At 46.8% G+C, this 19,565-nt stretch overlaps 1 protein-coding gene across 2 annotated transcripts in view; it reads left to right on the top strand.

Annotated features, from left to right (window-relative positions):
* DHRS7B (dehydrogenase/reductase 7B) overlaps positions 1 to 15,000 on the top strand; it is a 66,508-nt gene extending 51,508 nt beyond the window's left edge. For both annotated transcript variants that reach the window (XM_032177017.2, XM_032177018.2), the window contains exons 3-7: positions 1,856 to 1,965; positions 7,553 to 7,769; positions 8,329 to 8,421; positions 12,301 to 12,453; positions 14,528 to 15,000. In XM_032177017.2, coding sequence (XP_032032908.1) covers positions 1,856 to 1,965; positions 7,553 to 7,769; positions 8,329 to 8,421; positions 12,301 to 12,453; positions 14,528 to 14,733 — 779 coding nt within the window. In that variant the 3' untranslated portion in view covers positions 14,734 to 15,000. The remainder of the gene's footprint in view (positions 1 to 1,855; positions 1,966 to 7,552; positions 7,770 to 8,328; positions 8,422 to 12,300; positions 12,454 to 14,527) is intronic.
* Positions 15,001 to 19,565: the final 4,565 nt, after the last annotated feature.

The raw sequence follows: 19,565 nt of genomic DNA, 5'->3' as shown, positions 1-19,565 counted from the left end.
AGCATGGCAAAATCTCCATCTCTACAAAAATACAAAAATTAGCCAGCCATGGTGGTGAGTATCTATGGTCCCACCTACTCTGGAGGCTGAGGTGGAAGGATCACTGGAACCCAGGAGTTCTAGGCTGCAGTGAACTATAATTGTGCCACTGCACTCCAGCCTGAGCAACAGAGTAAGACCCTGTCTCTAAAAAAAATATTTTTAATAAATAGAAATACAAAAATGACAATTGACACTGCTGTAGTGCTGTTTATCAAACACTGTGGTAAGAGATTACCTACCTTAACTCATTCAATCTCACAGTCACACCCCCAGGGACTGAATGAGTTAAGGTAGGTAATCTCTTACTACCGTGCTTGATAGATAAAAAGCATCCTAAATAAGAGGAAAGTCAGAAACAAAGAGGTTCTAACTTACCGGAGTTGGAAGTCTAGCTCAAGTCCACTCTCTTGGCTGCTGGGCTGTCCTGCTTTTCATAAACTGTATGTACATTTTCGGGGCACTGAACATTTACATAGGATATGCTGCAGGGGAGGGTAAGCAAGAAGCAATGACACCACCCTCTGCCTCCTCTCCTCCCATCACTCCGTTTCCTTTCTGACTCCCCACAGAGTAGTCCTCCACCCCCAGTTCTGATGGTTTACCCTGCTGCGTCCAGGGGGCTTCTTGTCAGGCCCTCCTGCTTAGCCACAGGAGAATTACCCGTGACCCTTGCTGGGCCCCCCACTCAAGGCTGATCACGGCCTTCCCTGGGATTTGATCAGAGCTGGGAAGAGACAAGACAAAACTGTGCATGTGAGCTCTGGGGCCTGCCCACGTGTGAGAGCACCCAGGCACGTGAGAGTACCCAGGCACGTGAGAGTACCCAGGCACGTGAGAGCACCCGGGCAGCCAGCGCTTGGGTCCCTCCTAGGTTTCGGCCATCTGGCTCTCCTCTCCATTCTTGAACTTCCCCACAATCCCTCTGGCATATTTTCTTTTTGCTTTGCCCCAGTGTGAGTTTAGTTTATGTTTCTTGCCACCAAAAGAATATAGAGCACGTGTCTGACTAGCTTTGGACTGTCCCTGCTGTGGTCTTAGTTGAAGTCCTCATCGATTGTCACCTGGAAGAGTGCGGTGGGCTTGGTGGAGTCTGCTTTCATCCAGTGTCCCCACTCCCTCCCACCCAGCAGGACTGAGCCTTTTCAAAGGCAGGCACCCTTAATAGTCCTGCGTGTGGCAGGTGATTGCGTGAGCTGACTTGACCCCTCGCCAGCCAGTGAGGCTGTTAGACCCTCCACCTTCTGTCCCAGCTCTATCTGCCTGCGGCCCTTCAGGCACTCTGTTCCCTCTGCCTGAAGCACTCCCTGGGAAACAGCCCATCAGATCTGGGAAGGGCCTCGGTCCCCTGCCCCAGCTTTTCTACAGGACCGTGTGAGTATTTCCAGGAGAGCTGTGCCTGGGTAGTGCCACCACACAGCCTTGGCAGGGCACAGCACCATAATAGCTGGCCCTCACTGACCTTGCCAATCAGGACAAGACCCTGCCTGAGTGACCTTGCTGAGCTCCCTCAGCCGTGAAAATAGGTGATGCTCACAGCTGATCCAGGTGAACAAGAGCATCATGGGGCGTTCTGAGTATGATACTTAACACATCTGTCCACCTTGGCCCTCCTTTCTCTTTGCCCTGTGGATGTTTGTAGCACTGGGCATGAGCCTGTCATTGGGCCCTAGCTCCCAGCTTCATGCTGGGCCACACAGCAGGGGCCAACACAGACATATCAAGGGTGTGAAGCAGCAAACAGCGATGCTGGGTGAATTTAAACTGAACGGCACTGGGGAAGAATGGCTGTCAAGGCTTTTTTCTCTTCCCTTAGAATGTGCAAAAGTCTTCTATGCTGCGGGTGCTAAGCTGGTGCTCTGTGGCCGGAATGGTGGGGCCCTAGAAGAGCTCATCAGAGAACTCACCGCTTCTCATGCCACCAAGGTGAGCCAGGGGCGTGCTTTCCATGGGGAAGGAGTGCAGGTCGTCTTCTGTAGGCACTGAGGAGATAGTGGCCCACTCCTGGACTGCTGAGCTGTAGGATATCCATGTGTCACACTGTCCCAGGGAAGGCAGCAGGTCTCCATAGCGAACCGGGCCCACTGCATGGGGAGAGAGAACTGTCCAGTGGTTTACATCCCGATGCCCCTACTGGCTAGCACTGAGTTGAGAAAGTTCTCTTTTCTCCCTTTCCTTTTACCTGGCTAAGCTCTACTCATTGGGTAGGAGTGGGGGATGGTGATAACTTTAAAAGGTTTTTTTTTTTTTTTTTTTTGGAGATGGAGTCTCGCTCTGTCACCCAGGCTGAAGTGCAATGGCCCAATCTCAGCTCACTGCAATCTCTGCCTCCTGGGTTCAAGCGATTATTCCGCCTCAGTCTCCCAAGTAGCTGGAATTACAGGCGCACACCACCACACCCAGCTAATTTTTGTATTTTTGTAGAGACGTGGTTTTACCATGTTGGCCAGGCTGGACTCCTGACCTCAGGTGATCTGCCCACCTCAGCCTCCCAAAGTGCTGGGATTACAGGTGTGAGCCACCACAACAGCCCTTGTTTTCTTTTCTTAGGCTCTTGCTCTGTCACCCAGGCTAGAGTGCAGTGGCACAGTCATAGCTCACTGCAGCCTTGAACTCCTGGGCTCAAGCGATCCTCCCACATCAGCCTCTTGAGTAGCTAGGACTATAGGCATGTGCCACCACACCCAGCTAAATTTTTTTTTCTAATTTTATGTAGAGACACGGTCTCACTATGTTGCCCAGATTGGTCTTGGATTTGTGGCCTCAAGTGATCCTCCTACCTGAGCCTCCTTATTGTGGTTTTGATTTGTATTTCCCTAATTAAAAATGATGTTGAGCATCTTTTCATGTGCTTATTGACCATTTATTAATCTTTGGAGAAATGTCTATTCAAGGCCAGGCACTGTGGCTTACGCCTGTAATTCCAGCACTTTGGGAGGCCGAGGTGAGTGGATGATCACTTGAGGCCAGGAGTTCGAGACCAGCCTGGCCAACATGATGAAACCCATCTCTACCAAAAAATACAAAACTTAGCTGGGTGTGGTGGCGCATGCCTGTAGTCCCAACTACTCAGAAGGCTGAGGCAGCAGAATCACTTGAACCCGGGAGGTGGAGGTTACAGTGAGCCAAGATCGCAACACTGCACTCCACCCTGGGTGACAGAGCGAGACTCCTGTCTCAAAAAAAAAAAAAGAAATGTCTATTCAAGTCCTTTGCATGTTTTTTTTTTTTTTTTTTTTTGAGATGGAGTCTCACTCTGTTGCCCAGTCTGGAGTGCAGTGGTGTGATCTCGGCTCACTGCAAGCTCCGCCACTGGTTCACGCCATTCTCCTGCCTCAGCCTACCGAGTAGCTGGGACTACAGGCGCTGGCCACCAAGCCCGGCTAATTTTTTTGTATTTTTAGTGGAGACAGGGTTTCACCATGTTAGCCAGGATGGTCTCGATCTCCTGACCTCGTGATCTGCCCTTCTCGGCCTCCCAAAGTGCTGGGATTACAGGCGTGAGCCACCGCGCCCAGCCCTGCTTGTTTTCTTAATCAGGTTGTTGTTTGTTGTTGTTGAGTTTAGGAGTTCTTTATGTATTCGGGATATTAATCCCTTATAAGATACGTAATTTGCAAATATTTTCTGTCACTCAGTATCTTTTCACTTTCTTTTTTTTTTTTTTTTTTTGAGATGGAGTTTCACTCTTGTTGCCCAGGCTGGAGTGCAATGGTGCGATCTCAGTTCACCACAACCACTGTCTCCTGAGTTCAAGTTATTCTCCTGCCTCAGCCTCCCAAGTAGCTGGGATGACTGGCATGCGCCACCACGCCCGGCTAATTTTGTATTTTTAGTAGAGATAGGGCTTCTCCATATTGGTCAGGCTGGTCTCTAACTCCTGACCTCAGGTGATCCACCCATCTGGGCCTCCCAAAGTGCTGGGGTTACAGGCATGAGCCACCATGCCCAGCCCACTTTCTTTTTTTTTTTTTTTTTTTGAGAGGCAGTCTCGCTCTGTCACCCAGGCTGGAATGCAGTGACACGATCTTGGCTCCCTGCAAGCTCCGCCTCCCAGGTTCAAGTGATTCTCCTGCCTCAGCCTCCCAAATATCTGGGACTACAGGCACGCGCCACCACACCTAGCTAATTTTTGTATTTTTAGTAGAGATTGGGTTTCACTGTGTTGGCCAGAATGGTCTCAATCTCTTGATCTCATGATCCGCCTGCCTCAGCCTCCCACAGTGTTGGGATTACAGACGTGAGCCACTGCACCCGGCCAAGTTTTATGATTTTAAATCTTACATTTAGGTGATTGATCCATTTGAGTTAACTTTTATAAATGGTGTTAGATAAGAGTCCAATTTCATTATTTTGCATGTGGTTATCTACTTTTCCCAGCACCATTTGTTGAAGACTGTCTTTCCTCACTGAATGGGCATCCTTACAAAAATCAATTGATTACATATTTGAAGTGTATATTTCTAGGTTCCTTGTGCTATTCAGTCGGTCTATATGTCTGTCTTATGTCAGTACCATACTGGGTTTTCTCCCCCTTAATAGGACTGGGTGGAGCATGAGGGTAGGAAGGGGGAGGAGGAAGGGAAGGACTCATACTGTTTTAATTGCTGTAGCTTTGTACAAGTTTTGAAGTGAGGAAGTGTGAGTCCTCCATCTGTCCTTTTTCAGGAGTGTTTTGGCTATTCAGGGCCCATTGTAATCCCATATGAATTTTAGGATTATTTTTTTCTATTTCTGCAAAAACTGCCAGTAGGATTTTGATAGGAATAATATCGAATCTATTGATCCCTTTGGGTAGTACTCTCACATCAACAACATGGTCTTCCAGTCCATGAATGCAGGATGTCTTTCCATGAACTTATATCTTCTTTAATTTCTGTCAGCAGTGTTTTATAGTCTTCAGTGTACAGTCTTTCATCTCCTTAGATTTATTGCCAAGTGTTTGTCTTAGTCTGTTTTATGCTGCTGTAACAATAGCAGAGACTGGGTGATTTTTATTTTTATTTTATTATTATTTTTAGAGACATAGTCTTGCTCTGTCATCTAGGCTAGAGTTCAGTAGTGCAATCATGGCTCACTGCAGCCTGAAAATCTCAGGCTCAAGCAATCCTCTGCCTCAGCCTCCTGAGTAGCTGGGACTACAGGCACACGCCACTGTATCGGGTTGATTTTTTCATTTTTTGTAGGGACAGGGTCCTGCTATGTTACCCAGGCTGGTCTCGAACTCCAGGCCTCAACTGAGTTGCCCACTTTGCCCTCCCAAAATGCCAGGATTACAGGAGTGAGCCACTGCACCTCACCGGACTGAGTAATTTTTAAAGAAATCTAGTTTTCAAAGTTTGGAGGCTGAGAAATCCAAGTTTGAGGGGCCAGCATCTGGCAAGGGTCTGGTGTCTGGCAGGGGCCTTCTTGCCACATCTTAACATGTAGGAAGGCATCACATGGGCGAGAGAGAGGGAAAAGGGCTGATTTTATCCTTTGATAAGGAAGCTCCCACAATAACAGCATTAATCCATTCATGAAGTTCCCACCTCTCAACACTGTTGCATTGGGGATTAAGTTTGTAACACATGGGTTTTGGGAGACACATTCAAACCATAGCATATTTAATTTTTTTAACTGCTACTGTAAATAGAATTGCTTTCCTGATTCCCTTTTCAGATTATTCATTGTTTGTATATAGAAACACAGCTGATTTTTGGATGTTGCTCTTGTACCTTGCCACTTTGCTTAATTTGTTAATTAACTCTTATTAGCTTTTTGTGGATTTATTGGAATTTCCTATATATAGAATCATGCCATCTGCAAACAGAGGTAGTTTTACTTTTTCCTTTCCAAATTGGGTCACTTTTTTCTTGTCTAATTGTTCTGGTTAGCACTTCCAGTACAATGTTGAGTAGCCGTTGTGAAAGCAGGCGTCCTTGTCTTGTTCCTGATCTTAGAGGAAGGCTTTCCATCTTTTTCCACTGAGTATGTTATCTGTGGGTTTTTCATAAACACCCTTTGCCGTGTTGAGGAATTTCTGGTCTATTCCTAGTTTATTGAGTATGTTTACCATGAAAGGGTGTTAGATTTTGTGAGATCTCTTTTCTGCATCAATTGAGATGATCAAGTGGGGTTTTTTCCTTCATTCTATTAATGTGATATATTATAATGCTCAATTTTCTTTTTTTTCTTTCTTTTTTTGAGAAGGAGTTTTTGCTCTTGTTGCCCAGGCTGGAGTGCAATGGCGCGATCTCAGCTCACCACAACCTCCGCCTCCTGGGTTCAAGTGATTCTGCTGCCTCAGCCTCCCGAGTAGCTGAGATTACAGGCATATGCCTCCATGCCCAGCTAGTTTTGTATTTTTAGTAGAGACAGGGGTTTCTCCATGTTAGTCAGGCTGGTCTCGAACTCCCGACCTCAGGTGATCCACCCGCCTCAGCCTCCCAAAGTGCTAGGATTATACACATGAGCCACTGCGCCCGGCCAATTTTCTTTTTTTTAATTTAAAGAGACAGGGTCTTGCCATGTTGCCCAGGCTGGCCTCGAACTCCTGGGCTCAAGCGAGCCTCCCTCCTCAGCCTCCCAAAGTGCTGGGGATTACAGGCATGAGCCACTGTACCTGGCCATGATTGATTTTCCTATGTTGAACCAACCTTGCTTGCATTCCTAGGATAAATCCCACTTGGTCATGGTGAATAATCCTTTTAATACGCTGTTAAATTCAATTTGCTGGTATTTTGTTGAAGATTTTTGCATCTATATTCATAAGATATTGCTCTATAATTTTCTTGTGATATCTTTAATCTGGCTTTAGTATCAAGTAATGTTGGCCTCAGACTGAATTAGGAAATGTTTTCTCCTCTTCAGTTTTCTAGAGGAGTACAAGAAGGACTGGTGTTAATTCTCCTTTAAATGTTTGGCAGAATTCACCAGTGAAGCCATCCGGTCCAGGACTTTTCTTCGTTGGAAGGTTTTTGATTACTGATCCAATCTCTATCTGTTATAAGTCTCCTGAGATTTTTTATTTCTTCTTGAGTCAGTTTAGGTAATTTGTGTTTTTCAAGGAATGTATCCATTTATTCTAGTTTTTCTAACTTGTTGGCAAATAATTCTTCATAGTATTCTTTTATAATCATTTTTATAATCTTTATAATCTATTTTATCATCTCATCATTTTTGTAAAGTCGGTGGTCCCACTTTCATTTCTGATTTTAGTTACTTGTGTCTTATGTTTTTTCCTTGTCATTCTAGTTAATGCTTTCTCAATTTTGTTGATCTTTTCAAAGAACCAACTTTTGGTTTCGTTGATTTTTATTGTTTTTCTGTATTCTGTTTGTTTATCTCTGTTCTAATCTTTATTATAATATTTCCTTCCTCTGCTGGTTTTGGGTTTAGTTTGCTATTCTTTTTCTGGTTCCTTAAAGTATAAAGTTACATTATTGTTTTGCGCCTAAGTGATCCGTGGGACACATAGCTTAGATGACCTGCCACTCAGAAAGTGAATTTGATATCTGTTGTATTTGACCAGGTGCAGACACACAAGCCTTACTTGGTGACCTTCGACCTCACAGACTCTGGGGCCATAGTTGCAGCAGCAGCTGAGATCCTGCAGTGCTTTGGCTATGTGGACATACTTGTCAACAATGCTGGGATCAGCTACCGTGGTACCATCATGGACACCACAGTGGATGTGGACAAGAGGGTCATGGAGACAAACTACTTTGGCCCAGTTGCTCTAACGAAAGGTAACAGTCTTGAGAAAAGAGCAGGGATAAGTGATATGTTGGCATTCTTTTTACTTCACTTGGATCCTTTTCGGCTAAACGTTCCCCATCTCCATCCTCTCTATTGCCCTGGAGTGGGTGTTAGGTGTTATCGTTACAGTTTGGGTATTTGCTTTATAGCTTCCAATCAAGATGTTCTCTTTAGTGACAGCCACATTTGTGCAGCATTACCTACATGTCTTTTTCATGGTGCCTGCAAACCCCTACAAGGTGAGGATATTTTTATGTCCCACCATGGATTTCAGTCCAGGGGAGAGGCTCCATCAGGAAAAGGGAACTGAGCTAACCATTTGCAGTGACCTCCGTCCCTGTTTTCTTGCCTCTCTCCTCTCTCCTGATGGCCTGCTGGCACTCTGCTGGGCATAGGAGGCTGGAAGTTCCAACATAGTCCTCTACCCTAAGGGGTTTTCACCATTCTCCCTCACTCTGACTAAATATCAAAAGCAAGGTCGCCTTGATCAGCATCAGGTACAATGACTGGAAGTAGGGTGCTTGTCTAAGCCTCTGCCTCTGTCCTCAGCACTCCTGCCCTCCATGATCAAGAGGAGGCAAGGCCACATTGTCGCCATCAGCAGCATCCAGGGCAAGATCAGCATTCCTTTTCGATCAGCATGTGAGTACTTCTCTCTCCCACAAAATGCTTTGCTTTATTGTTTTTTCCTGATTATAAAAATAACACATTTACTATCTAGAATTTAGACATCGTAGAAATAAACTATCCAGAATGCAAAGGCACTTTAGAATGTGTTCTCCAGAGCCACATGCCTGGGATCAAATCCCAGCTCTACTTTCTGTCCCCTGTGTGACCTTGGGCAAGTATCCCCACTTCTCCGTGCCCTGCCCTCAAGTGTAAATGGAGACAGCCTCAGTCTTAGTCCAGAGGACTGCTGTGAGTGCCATGCTTGGAGCTGCCCCAGACACTAAGCACTAGGCATGTACTAGCCACTCCTACTGTTAAGATTTTTAGCTTGTCCCACAGATATAACCATGCCATCACTTTGGGGCATATGCCTCCACAGTTTTTTCTACATATAATTCAAACATGCAAAAATGGAATGGCATTATTCATATTGCTTTGTGGCTTGTTAATCTCAGTTAATGTATCTTTCTACATCAGCATGTGTGGATTTATCTCATCCTTTCAATACAGTAATCCATTGAATGAGTGTGACATAATTGATTTAGCCATTTTCCTGGACACTTCAGGATTTTTTTTTCTCCCTCAGTCTTTGACCGTTAGCAGCGGTGTGCTATGTAGAACATTCTCAAATATTTATATCTCTGGGCACTCAATGGGAACGTTTCAATAAAAAGGGTTTTAAGGTAATTTCACAAACTGTCCTTTCTTTGCATCACCTCCTGAAAGGAAATACTGCCTATACCAGCCTCATCTCCTCTCAGCCACCCAAGGGCTAGACCCAGCCACAGCGTGGTCAGCAAAGGCAGGGAAATCTGAGCTGCTGCGGCACTTTGCAAAGGCAGCCACAAACATCCAGTTCCATGACACTATAGGGCCAGCTGTGAACTGGGAGTGTAACACAATTTATTCTTTCTTACAAGATCTGGATCCCAGCTCTACCTTTTGGTTCTGGTTGTATTTTCTTGGACATATTACTTAACTATTCTGATCCTGTTTCCTTACATATGAGTGAGATTTACAATCATCATACATGCTTGTATATACATGATTTCCCTGTTTGTTAATATTCTCTTTCAACTTTGGATAGGACAGCCATCTAAGGCTTCTCAAATGGTTCAGGAAAAAAAATTATATATAGAATCATAAATGATAAAGCAAATGAGTTAAAATGTTAATAATAGGTAAATCAGGGTAAAGAGGTTTTTTTTTTTTTTTTTTTTTTGGAAACAGAGTTTCACTCTTCTCGCCCAGGCTGGAGTGCAGTAGTGCGATCTTGGCTCACTGCAACCTTCACCTCCCGGGTTCAAGCGATTCTTCTGCCTCAGCCTCCTGAGTAGCTGGGATTATAGGCGCGTGCCACCACACCCGGCTAACTTTTGTATTTTTAGTAGAGACGGGGTTTCACCATGTTGGCCAGGCTGGTCTCAAACTCCTGACCTCAAGTGATCCGCCCACCTCAGCCTCCCAAAATGTTGGGATTACAGGCGTGAGCCACTGCGCCCAGCTGGAGTTCTTTATACTAAATTATTTTCAAGTTTTACTTTGATTTTCAAGTTTTACTGGCAGGGTAAGTGATGTGGACTGATTTTTGTTGTCTGTTTGGCCTGCTGACTGCAGTAAGGCATACAATGGTTGGTCTCCATATTCAGCTTTATAATGACCAGGCTGAATATGGATTGCCTCTTGGGCAAGTTGGTTAACTCAGATAAGTAGCGGCCTTCTCACCTATAAAATGGGGAGAACGGCATTATCTCTCTCACACTGCTGAAGTGAAGACCAAGTCACGTGATCCACAGTGTCCCCAAGCCTGGGCTGTACTCTTGGAATCATGGCTGATAGGAGCAGTCCTCTCCATCCACCCACAGCCAACTCATCCAGCCCCCAGCAACTGTGCCCCAAACCAACAGAGCAGGCCCAGCAAGGCACTGCAGCAAGCTCAGACACTGCTGAACTGCCTCATGTGACTTGCTGCAACACTCCCTTTCTTTCTCTCTTCCTGTTTCCTTAGCTGACGGATGCCCCTTCTTTCCTAAGGCTAAAACATTTACAATTCTGAATTGGAGGAAACTGATTTACCGTGGAGACGCTGGTGTGTTTCCCAGGATTGTCATTATAGGGTCACTGTGTTCCCATTCGGAGCACCTTTTATTGGGTTGTGAAGCCCTTGCTCGAGAGCAGGCACAGCTCTGTTTCTTGCAGGTGGAGTAAGCTCTATAGCTCTTCTAGATGAAGAGCCGCTGCCTGGACATTTGTCAAAATGAGACACATAAGAAGGCAGGTTTGGATTTTTTACACCCATGAAGGCCCACTGATGGGGCCAAGTCTGTCACTTGGTAACTCACTGGGGAGGACTAGGCAGCCAGAGCTACATGGCAGGTCTGCAGGGCCAGCATGGGAGCTGTCCAACCTGCCACTAGGTGAAGAAAGCTACTTGCAGGAACAGTGGAATAGGCTAAGAGTTTATTTCTGTATTAAAAGATATATATAAATATAAAATGTGTAAAATCACATGAATATACATAGAATATATAAAAAAATAAATCACTGGGCATGACTGCTTACTCCTGTAATCCCAGCACTTTGGGAGGGTGAGGTGGGAGGATTGCTTGAGGCCAGGAAGTCGAGGCTGCAAGGAGCTATGATCCTATGATCATAGCTCTACTCCAGCCTGGGTAAGAGAGAAGATGCCTTCTCTGAAAAAAACAAAACAGAAGGCCGGGTGCGGTGGCTCACGCCTGTAATCTCAGCACTCTGGGAGGATGAGGTGGGTGGATCACGAGGTCAGGAGGTCAAGACCATCCTGGCTAACACAGTGAAACTCCGTCTCTACTAAAAAATACAAAAAAGTAGCCGGGCATGATGGCGGGTGTCTGTAGTCCCAGCTACTCGGGAGGCTGAGGCTGATCTCCTGACCTCGTGATCTGCCCACCTCAGCCTCCCAAAGTGCTGGGATTACAGGTGTGAGTCACCGCGCCCGGCTTAACTTTTAACTTGGAATAACTTGACTTAAAGTTGCAGGAACAACACAAATCACTCCCATGCACCCTTCATGCAGATTCCCTAACTGTTAACCTTTTACCTTATTTCCTTTATCATATTCTCTCTCTCTGTGTATATGCATTTTTATTTATTTATTTATTTTTGAGACGGAGTCTGGCTCTGTTGCCCAGGCTGGAGTGCAGTGGCGCAATCTCGGCTCACTGCAAGCTCCGCCTCCCGGGTTCACGCCATTCTCCTGCCTCAGCCTCTCCGAGTAGCTGGGACTACAGGCGCCCGCCACCACGCCCGGCTAATTTTTTTGTATTTTTAGTAGAGACGGGGTTTCACCGTGGTCTCGATCTCCTGACCTCGTGATCCGCCCGCCTCGGCCTCCCAAAGTGCTGGGATTACAAGCGTGAGCCACCGCACCCGGCCCTGTGGATATGCATATATACCGTTTATAATATATATAAAACTATATGTGTATATAGTTTATAATTTTTTTCCTGAACCATTTGAAAGGAAACTGGAGACATGATGCTCATTTATTCTTATTTCAGTGTGTTTCCTAAGAACAAGGGCACAGTACACTTCTCAAAGTCAGGAAATGAACATTGTTATAATACTGTAATCTTAAATAATAAAACCAGGTTTTAAAGCTGGGCACAGTGGCCCACACTTGCAGTCCCAGCTGAGGCAGGAGGATCACTTGAGCTCAGGAGTTGGAGTCCAGCCTAGGCAACATAGCAAGACTTGATCACAAATAAAACCAGGTTTTAAAAACAGAGAACGTGAATGGTAGTGAATAGTTGGGCACTAGGCCATGCCCACCCCAGCACACTCACTCACCTGCCTCTCCGTCCACATGTGTAGACGCAGCCTCCAAGCACGCAACCCAGGCTTTCTTTGACTGTCTGCGTGCCGAGATGGAACAGTATGAAATTGAGGTGACCGTCATCAGCCCCGGCTACATCCACACCAACCTCTCTGTAAATGCCATCACCGCAGATGGATCTAGGTATGGAGGTGAGGCCCGGTTTCTCTTTTCTCCTATGAAAATCTGTCGGTCAGCCACAGTGAGACATGTTGCTCTTACCTCAGTGATTCTTTGGTCATTTTCATTTGGAATAGAACTTTTAAAGTGAAAAAACTTGACAGAAGTGTTGGTCTAGATATGGACTATTGAATAATCTTCGTTTACCCCACCATGGCCTACCCTTAGTGTGAACGTCACCATTGCAACATTCAGAACAGGACCTCTGTGGGCAGGTCTCAAGGGCTAAAAGGAAGTTGCCAAGCTGAAATGCCACCAGACTTCCAACTAACCCATTCGCAGATCCCGAGTCCAAGGAGTATTATCGGCATCGGGATTGAGTGAATTGACCTCATGGCAAGTGTAGGGTGTTTGATGATCTGTCCCTGTCCCATAGGCTTGAGAGATGACTGATTCAGGGCCAGTCTTCAGGGTGAGGCTGAGTGCAGCAGTCTCAGCACCTTCATCTTGTCTCATTTGGAGACAGTGCAGAGCTGACTTGCAGTCACCACTCGCGGGCAGAGCAGCCGGCCCCAGCATGCAGGCTCAGGCCAAGCAGAGACCAGTGTGCCCATGATCACTGGAGCCCTTGGAGCTGGTGCTGCCTCCCCATGCTTGGAACAGGGCCTGCTCACCCCTCCAGTGCTGTCCTGCCATGTCCTACTCCCTGAAGTGAGCTCTTGGGGTTTGTGCTGTGATGTCTGTCAGGGGCCTCATGGTCCTGCGCCCAGCCCAGCCAGGCCTGAACCAAGACTGCCCATGTCCTGGCAGCAGCTGCTCTCTCACACAGCAAGTCTTGTTTTCCCCACAGTAGACTCTATACAGAGGCATGGGGCTTCATACAGCTTTACATCTGTTTATACCTAGAAGATACTACTTAAAAAATTCTCTCTGTGGCATTTAAAAATAAGCTGTAATCCAAAACTTCCTACTTTTCTGCATTAACAAAAACACAATAAGAACAGACATTGGTGAGGGAGCTCAGGCAATCTGGACAACTTAAGAGTGGTTTCATACGGCTAGGCACTGTGGCCAACACCTGAAATCTCAGCACGTTGCGAGGTCAAGTCAGGAGGATCACTGCAGCCTAGGAGTTTGAGACCAGTCTGGGCAATAGTGCAAGACCTAGCCTCCACAAAAAATATGAAAATTAGCCAACCATGGTGGCACCACCTGTAGTCCAGCTACTCAGGAGGCTGAGGCAGGAGGATTGCTTGAGCCCAGGAGGTCGAGGCTGCAGTAAGCCATGATTGTGCCACTGCACTCCAGCCTGGGCAACAGAGCGAAACCCTGTCTTTAAAAAAAAGTGGTTTCTCATGGTCTGTGCTAGTGGCCGCTCCTGTGTGCTTGCCAGCTGGTCCTACTTTGCTGGCAAAATTGTCAAATTACTAGGGTAGAAGGAACATCAGTTGCTGTTAACCTAACACCTCCTCCTAATCTCCCAGCTGTCCCTTCTAACACCTAAAACAAACTAAGGATTTCTTCCTGTTTCTCATCCAATTAATACTTGACATTGAGAACAGGGACATCTGTCTGCTCCTCACTCAGTGAGCTTGTGCATATGGGGGTCAATAGTCCCCACCCACCTCTGTCTGGCCACCCTGAAGTCAAGCTACCCAAGATAAATGAGGTGGCACAACATCCCTTAGTCTTTGGTGGTTCTAATAGGCACACATTTCCCAGGTCAGGAAGCTGCTTTTCAGATGCGGTGTGAGGGGTTCACTCTGAAGCCCCCACCTGGGCTGGCCCTGTGCCTTTGCTGTGGACCACCAGCAGACAGACTCACTTTGGTTCCAAGCCCTAACTGGGATCCTCAGTCTACCTCGTTTCCACATCCCACCCACCTCTCACTTCCCCCACTGACCCACATCCAGCTGCAAAATGGTTCCTCTTTTCCTTGGAGCATGGAATCATCGGGGATGGTGGCACACCACCGGCTTCCTGGCCCTGGGAAGAGCTTCATGGTGGAAAGGCAGCAGGCTGACCTGACGGCTCACATCAGCTCCACTCCTTAAGAGGGACCTCTGCTTCCAAGTTCATGTGTTTCTTTTGTTTTATTTATTTTAGTTATGGACACCACCACAGCCCAGGGCCGAAGCCCTGTGGTGGTGGCCCAGGATGTTCTTGCTGCTGTGGGGAAGAAGAAGAAAGATGTGATCCTGGCTGACTTACTGCCTTCCTTGGCCGTTTATCTTCGAACTCTGGCTCCTGGGCTCTTCTTCAGCCTCATGGCCTCCAGGGCCAGAAAAGAGCGGAAATCCAAGAAGTCCTAGTACTCCGACCAGCCAGAGCCAGGGCAGAGAAGCAGCACTCTTAGGCTTGGTTACTCTACAAGGGACAGTTGCATTTGTTGAGACTTTAATGGAGATTTGTCTCACAAGTGGGAAAGATTGAAGAAACACATCTCGTGCAGATCTGCTGGCAGAAGACAATCAAAAACGGCAACAAGCTTCTTCCCAGGGTGAGGGGAAACACTTAAGGAATAAATATGGAGCTGGGGTTTAACGCTAAAAACTAGAAATAAACATCTCAAACAGTAAGAGTTGTCGTCTTCCAGGACTAGAACCTTATGTCCTTTGAATTCTCGCCCTGCCAGCTCCTAGAAATTATTTCAACCTTGGAATCAGATGTTATGTCACCTGACCCAGTTGTTTCTGTATTTGACTTAAACCTAATTGTTGTGGCAGAAAGACCACCTCCAGTACTGAGGGGAGAAAGTTGTAGTTTCAAGAAGTCAGTAGTCACGCCCATTTCCAGGTCCCTATGATATCTCATCCAACTTAAAAAGTGGGCCAGTATGTAATGGCTTATTTGGTGTATCCCAAGGGATGCCTGCTTTAGCACCTCATAGGAATTCCTGTTTCTCTCTTAACTCTCACCACATCCCTGTAGGATGCCAGGCACCACTCCAAGCAGAAGGTGAACTTACTAAAGAGAGAGCAGCCAAAAGGGAGAGGAGGACCCTGCGTGGCCCCGTGCATCCTCTAGAAGTGAAACCATCAAATTGGCCAGCTGGCCAGACTCTACAGCAGCCCCTGGTCTGGTGGAAGTGAACCATTTGTTAGCTGTAACTAGTTGGATCATAGCCAGAAAGAATGCCTGTTTCTGCCTTTCTGATTTATTAAAAATACATGGTTGAGGCTCACTGAGTAGGTCAAGTTCATTTCTAGTGTTTAGGAAGAAACTTTTCCTATTATTGAAACTGAAAATTGAAATGTAGGTCCACTGTAGACTTCCCCAAATTGGATTACAAATCTCCTAGCATATCATACTGACATCTTGCACCACATCCCAACTCTGGCCTTGTTGAGCCTATATTTTATGACCATTATATAACATGGTCAGCAACATGTTTTTTTTTTTAATTTTATTTATTTATTTATTTTGAGACGGAGTCTTGCTGTGTCACCCAGGCTGGAGTGCAGTGGCGCAATCTCGGCTCACTGCAACCTCTGCCTCCCAGGCTCAAGCAATTCTCCTGCCTCGCCCTCCCGAGTAGGTGGGACTACAGGCACATGCCACCACACTCAGCTATTTTTTCTATTTTTAGTAGAGATGGGGTTTCACCATGTTGGCCAGGCTCGTCTCAATCTCTTGACCTCGTGATCTGCCTGTCTCGGCCTCCCAAAGCACTGGGATTACAGGCGTGAGCCACCGTGCCTGGCCCGAGCTTGTATTTTAAACAGCTGCCCTAGACAGATGATAAAAATGGCCACAGCCAGCCTTTGGTTAGGATGTCAGAAGGTTTCAGGTTTCCTGGTAGTAGGAGGACAAATGGGTGATTAGATCTGGTGACTTGTCCCAGCTCCTAACACTTCCTGGACATTCCAGGAGCCTCTGGGTAAAATGTGGACACAGATGTGATGGGTCATTCTTCATTTTCCAGGTAAATTGTCAACCTCCCTCCTGACATGGAAGAGAAGGGTCTCCTTAGTGTTCACACTGGAGACAGTAGACCCAGGCAAAAGCTGGAAACGAGACAGCAGCAGCACCTGTCTAAAGCTCAGCCTGAGTCTAAGGTTGAATGAAAGTGCTGCGCACACACCAGGTTTCCAGGAAATGGCAGCAATGAAGGGCGCTCTCCCTCTACGTGGAAACGAGAGGACTTTTCTCCTTGGATGCTGTTGGCTGCCACACTCAGAGGCACCTGGTGTCCAGGTGCTGTCCTTTCCTCTCCATTATATAACATGGTTAGCAACTGGAGGTTGATGTGATAGGCTGCCCTCAAAGGAATGCAAGTTCACCAACTGTGTACTCCGTCATCAGAAGACGGGAACATCACATATGTTGCTGAGGTTTTTGGTTTTGGGGCCATTGTGACCTGACTCACAGCTGGGGTGCATGGAGCTTGGGCTGGCATTAAAGAGTTCTTAACCTACATACCACCTGTTAGTTGTAATTGGTTGGATTGCAGCCAGAACAAACACCTGCTTTCATGGTTTTTTTTCTTTTTTGTTTTGTTTTTGAGACGGCCTCGGCCTCCCAAAATGCTGGGCTTACAGGTGTGAGCCACCGTGCCCAGCCTCTTTTTCTTTTTCACTTTTTTTGAGACAAGAGTCTCGCTCTGTTGCCCAGCTAGAGTGCAGTGGCATGATCTCTGCTCAATGCAAGCTCCGCCTCCCAGGTTCACGCCATTCTCCCGCCGCAGCCTCCTACAGGCGCCTGCCACCACGCCCAGCTAATTTTTTGTATTTTTAGTAGAGACAGGGTTTCACCATGTTAGCCAGGATGGTCTTGATCTCCTGACCTCGTCATCCACCCGCCTCGGCCTCCAAAGTGCTGGGATTACAGGCGTGAGCCACCGCGCCCGGCCTCTTTTTTGAGATGGAGTTTCACTCTTGTCGCCTGGGCTGGAGTGCAACGGCGTGATCTTGGCTCACTGCAACCGCCACCTCCTGTGATTCACCTTCAAGTGATTCTCCTGCCTCAGTCTCCTGAGTAGCTGAGATTACAGGTGTGTGCCACCATGCCTGGCTACCACCTTTCTAATTTATTAAAAATACATGGTTGAGGCTTACTGAGTAGGTCAAGTTCATTTCTAAAGTTTATTTCCTCCCAATTAAATAAAGTGGTTAGCAACTGGAGATTGACGTGTTAGACCAGCCAGATCTCAATATTGGTTGTTTACTTACCCAACATTCTAAAAACCTCAAATCACTTTCTAAAACTTAACTTTATAAACTTTATAATTTTGCCATATAAATAGAAACTATAACACAAACTGAAGAATTATTAAAATCTAGCTAAATAAAGCTGTTTGCCAAAGGCAGAGTCTGAGGCCCACTGTTCTTGAGGAGGAGGTTGACAAGTCCCAGAGGGGACCTGTTAAAGTCAACCAACACCAGACAGACGCTCTTCTTGGCCTCAGAGGCTAAGGACTAAAAGGGTCTGCAGCTGTGCTCTTTCATGTCCATGTGGCTCCTACAGTTGTCTTGGGTCGCTGGAGTTCAGTGTCCCTTCCTGGAGACAGCAATGGTTTGGATAATGTGGGACTTAGCCTTTAGAATTGTCCCAACTTAGCAGCTGAAGTGCCTTCCTGTGGGTGAGCCCCAGGTGCATTGCTCCAAAGCAAGAAGCTCAGCCACAGCCCGGTTCAGCTGATGGCCTTTGAGCAACCTTCATTGCTCTTGGATTTTCAAACTAGTGTTTGAATATGGACGTTTGCTGGCAGGGTTAGCGATGCTGCCGTTCCACTTTCTCTTTTCTGTCTTTAGAGGGTTTTTGCCCCTTTCTCTTTCATCCTTAAATTCTGCTGGGGAGGTCTAAAAAGCACGATTTTTAATTGGTTCTGCCTTCAGATATCTGATGAAGTTCAAAGACACTTTCCACTTTGCTCTTTAAGCCCCTTGGTGTTTCACATCATGCCAAAACCAGAGATGGAAAAATAAAACCAATTAGCTTTTCCAAACAGCAGCATCTCCATGCAGTGTAGAGGGGCCGCAGCCGATTAGTGAATCGAAGAAATAATGTACAGCCCTGGGCACCCTGCCCACCTCCCAGCAAGTCTCCCTTCCTTCCCTCAGGGCCCAGCAGCTGCTGCACCAGATGTGAAAACTTTGGAGGCAGCTGACAGACTGGAATGGGGAGATCCAGTTTGAGCCGTTGTCCTTTTATATAACGGCTCTTCACTCTTCTCTGAAATTGAGTGGGGATGGGTAGCTAAAACTAATTTACTAGATTAATGACACAATCTATTCCCTAAAGTGGTCCATGTAGAACCCATTTAAATGGATTTTGCACAGGAGGGCCCTGGTAACTTGGCCTTTGCTTTCTCTTGGCCATTACTGAATGCTGTTTAAAAAAAAGAAAAAAAAAATTGGCCAGGCGCGGCAGGTCACGCCTGTAATCCCAGCACTTTGGGAGGCCGAGGCAGGTGGCTGAGGCCAGGAGTTCAAGACCAGCCTGGCCAGCATGGCAAAACCCCATCTCTATGTGGTGACAGGCACCTGTAATCTCAGCTACTTGGGAGGCTGAAGCAGGAGAATTCCTTGAACCTGGGAGGCGGAGGCTGCAGTGAGCCGAGATCACGCCATTGCACTCCAGCCTGTGCGACAGAGAGACTCCATCTCAAAAAAAAAAAAATTATTTTTTGGAGACAGGGTCACACTCTGTCGCCCAGGCTGGAGTGCAGTGGTAAGATCACAGCTCACTGCATTCTCAACCTCTCAGGCTTGAACGATCCTCCCTCCTCAGACTCCTGAGTAGCTGAGACCACATTTGCGTACCACCACATCTGGCTAATTTTTTTTTTGTAGAGACAGGTCTTGCTATGTTGCCCAGACTGGTCTTCAACTCTTGGACTCAAGTATTTAATGGTCCTCCTGCCTCAGCCTCCCAACGTGCTGGGATTACAGGCACGAGCTACTGCACTCAGCCTTCAAATGCTATTTCTTGAGAAGTACTGTCACATATCACAGATGACCATAAGCGACTTGTCAGCAGCTCTGCCATGACTGATCATCTAGGCGGGACAATGGCAGGACCAGAGAAGTCAGCACTGACAGTGGGGAGGGAGGCGCACTTCTCGCTGCCAGCCTCAGGCACATGAAACCCCTGCCTGCTGTCCACACCAGCACCTCATCCCCATCTCCCTGGCCAGGGGCCA

Source organism: Hylobates moloch, unplaced genomic scaffold (genome assembly GCF_009828535.3).
Source record: "Hylobates moloch isolate HMO894 unplaced genomic scaffold, HMol_V3 SCAFFOLD_15, whole genome shotgun sequence".
Classification (NCBI taxonomy): Eukaryota; Metazoa; Chordata; class Mammalia; order Primates; family Hylobatidae; genus Hylobates; species Hylobates moloch.
The sequence above is the reverse complement of the archived record's forward strand: the minus strand, read 5'-3'. Positions and strand labels throughout refer to the sequence as shown.